We start from the raw sequence: 2939 nt of genomic DNA on the forward strand, positions 1-2939 counted from the left end.
AAGAGTCACTATAGTGCCGTGCAGGATATCTCCCACTTGGCAAGGTCCCCGTTTCTGTTGGGCAGGCTGTTTAGGCGGTCTGTGGAGCAAACACGAGAAAAGCTGACCAGCAGTGCTGCTGAGGAGTTCCGGTGAGCAAGCTGAAAAGAGCGCATCTGGCCTGGTTGCATCTTTTGCATTCAAAGTTGCCGGAAGACCCTCATATTTTCCAAACGTAGAGCCTGGAGCCAGCAGAATGTGGTGTGGCATTGTTGCTCTGCATCTCACCAAAAATCCCCTCACTACACTGTAAAATCAAATATGCTCCCAGCCGAGAGGCTCAACCGAAAGAACGGGAGCGACGGACGGAGCAAAAGACTCATAAACGATGCCCTGACGCCAACTGCAGGTTGCATCTTTTTGCATTCAAAGTTGCCGGATATCACAAAGTAGAGCCTCGAGCCAGCAGAGTGTGGCGTGGCATTGTTGCGCTGCATCCTGACCAAAAAACCCCGTACTACACTGTAAAATCAAACATGCTCCCAGCCGAAAGGCTCAACCGCAAGAACGAGAGCGACAGACGGACCAAAGGACTCGTAAACGATGCCCTGACGCCAACTGCAAAACTTAACCTAGCCGGTTATTGTTGGCAACAAGGGAGAGAATGGAGATGACAAGGTATGCTAACGCCTCCCTCAGGTATGCTAACGCCTCCCTCTGACGCGTTCCCAGTGTCGATAAGTGGCAAGTGTTCTCGCATGCCAAACCTTTGACCACTTTTAACTAGCTGACTCGCAGTCCGATAGCCTCTATCTAGGCCCACTGGTGTTCCCTGCACCGCTTCACTACAGTTTCTAATCGTACTAAGCGCACCATTCCTTGCGGCACGAAAAAAGCTGCAGAAGCTGTACGTGGATTTTGCAGTATCGCGATCCTCCCTACGAAACTGGCTCCTGGGAAAACACCACCAATAGTGACGGGTGCAACTGGCCGAACCGAAGAACAGACTTGCAGGTTGGAGTATAAATGGGCACTAGGCAAACAATTCCTATGCAACCTAGCGTAGCCTCGTTTGACGCTTCAAACATGCCTGGCCCACAGGTAGGGTTGCGTATTTCTGAACATTTCTGAACAGACGAATTTGTTATATGGAATAGTAGCTAATTTATTATTGCGACCTCGGGAAAATCAGGTGCCACTAGCAGCAGCTGAAGTTTAGCGTCGATGCTGCCTTGCACAGTGAAACACTACCTCACGCTCGAGGTGTCGACGTGGGATAGTAGGCAGCAGGCTCTCCGGTCACAGGAAGTGCACAGCTTCCAACCGTGGAACCTTCGCACTGCGATGGAAAGTGGCTTGTTTCCAGCGTGCAACGTGACAGGTTATTTATTTTTCAGTTTCCATCGGTGCTGCTTTCATTAAAAAGAAGGCATCATTGGGACTGGTGCCAGTCAGTATCATCATTCCTGAACTTTGCCCATGGACTGAAGTTTAGCGTCGATGCTGCCTTGCACAGTGAAACACTACCTCACGCTCGAGGTGTCGACGTGGGATAGTAGGCAGCAGGCTCTCCGGTCACAGGAAGTGCACAGCTTCCAACCGTGGAACCTTCGCACTGCGATGGAAAGTGGCTTGTTTCCAGCGTGCAACGTGACAGGTTATTTATTTTTCAGTTTCCATCGGTGCTGCTTTCATTAAAAAGAAGGCATCATTGGGACTGGTGCCAGTCAGTATCATCATTCCTGAACTTTGCCCATGGACCTTTCGTGAAGGGCGGCACCGCAGACGTGCACAGGAGAACTTGTTTCAACGGAACCAAAAGCGATGCTGGAGGGCGCAAGCCCAATTGATAAAACTGCAGAGCATGGTCCAAAAACCGAATTAAACTGATATTCTGTTGTGCCGCAGGACGTGACAAAGCAGACTCCGTCGGGCCCATGAAAACTGGGAGCTTGTCAATGACATTTTGCCACCAATCTGCGCGCCTGGCCTTTGCTCCTATTACCTCGCTCGCCGCAAACATTGCATCCAACATGAGCAACTCAAATCCCAGTTTCTCCGCAACTTCTTTGGGTTTGAAAGTGTCTATGCTCTCCTGCGCACGAAAGATAGAAAACTCGACAAGCTTTTCGAGGGCTTCCATGAGAACCTCGAGGTCGACAGAGTCCAGAAAAGGCTTTTTCAAAACTTTGCTAATTTGCAATAGTGCTCTGGCTTGGCCTAGCGACCTACGCCGATTCATCGGCCAAGGTGTGCGTATAATGCCTCTCACCGAAGCACCAGGTGCGCGCATAGGGTTCTGGACACTCTGCGTGTGTGCTTGCTGCTTCTGGTTCCCAAGGAAACCCTCGCTACTTCCGGTCTTTTTCGTCTACACAGGGGTTAGGGGGAAGCAGAAGCATACGCCCGACGACGTACCTGGGGATCCGAAATCTCACTACCCACGACCATATAAGCTACGTTGCTGCCCCGTTGGCCTACGTGCCTGAAGAGAACCGTTGTGCCCCCTGTACCATGCGGACGAGGCAGCTTTTCTCCTGATTGCATGTCGGTGCCTCCCGGAGAAGTTACCTGTGCGTCCACAGGCGAGACTGTCTCGCCTGAGGATTCGTTGGTGCATTGAGTTGATCCTTCCCCAGGGGAAGCGCTACCAGAGGAATCGTCCTCGGGCAAACCTGATACAAAGCCAGTACTCCCAGATGTGGCAGACCCAACGGGAGGCCCTGTGACAGCAGTAGTAAGCCCACAGGGGTCAGACACAGCGGAAGGTCCTGCGCCCACATCAGTAAACCCGGAGGAGGCAGACTCAGCGGCAGGCCCTGTGACCACAGCAGTGAGCTCGGAGGTGACAGATTCAGCGGCAGGCCCTGTGGCAAGGGCCATGAGGGTGTGATCTGGTTCCCCCTCCTGTTCGTCAAAAAACTCCAATTCTTCGAAGGGGAGCCGTAGCCAATCGTCTT

General features: G+C 52.2%; 1 protein-coding gene across 1 annotated transcript; it reads right to left on the bottom strand.

Annotated features, from left to right (window-relative positions):
• Nucleotides 1–1687: 1687 nt before the first annotated feature.
• EAH_00067690 (hypothetical protein) lies at nt 1688–2862 on the bottom strand (the record flags this gene model as incomplete). Its single annotated transcript, XM_013392469.1, has 2 exons — nt 1688–2074; nt 2398–2862. 2 exons carry the CDS (start codon nt 2860–2862, stop codon nt 1688–1690), a joined length of 852 nt encoding a protein of 283 aa, XP_013247923.1.
• Between the last annotated feature and the right edge of the window lie 77 nt (nt 2863–2939).

This window comes from Eimeria acervulina, genomic scaffold, assembly GCF_000499425.1.
Source record: "Eimeria acervulina Houghton genomic scaffold, Eah_scaff2859, whole genome shotgun sequence".
In the NCBI taxonomy this organism is placed as follows: Eukaryota; Apicomplexa; class Conoidasida; order Eucoccidiorida; family Eimeriidae; genus Eimeria; species Eimeria acervulina.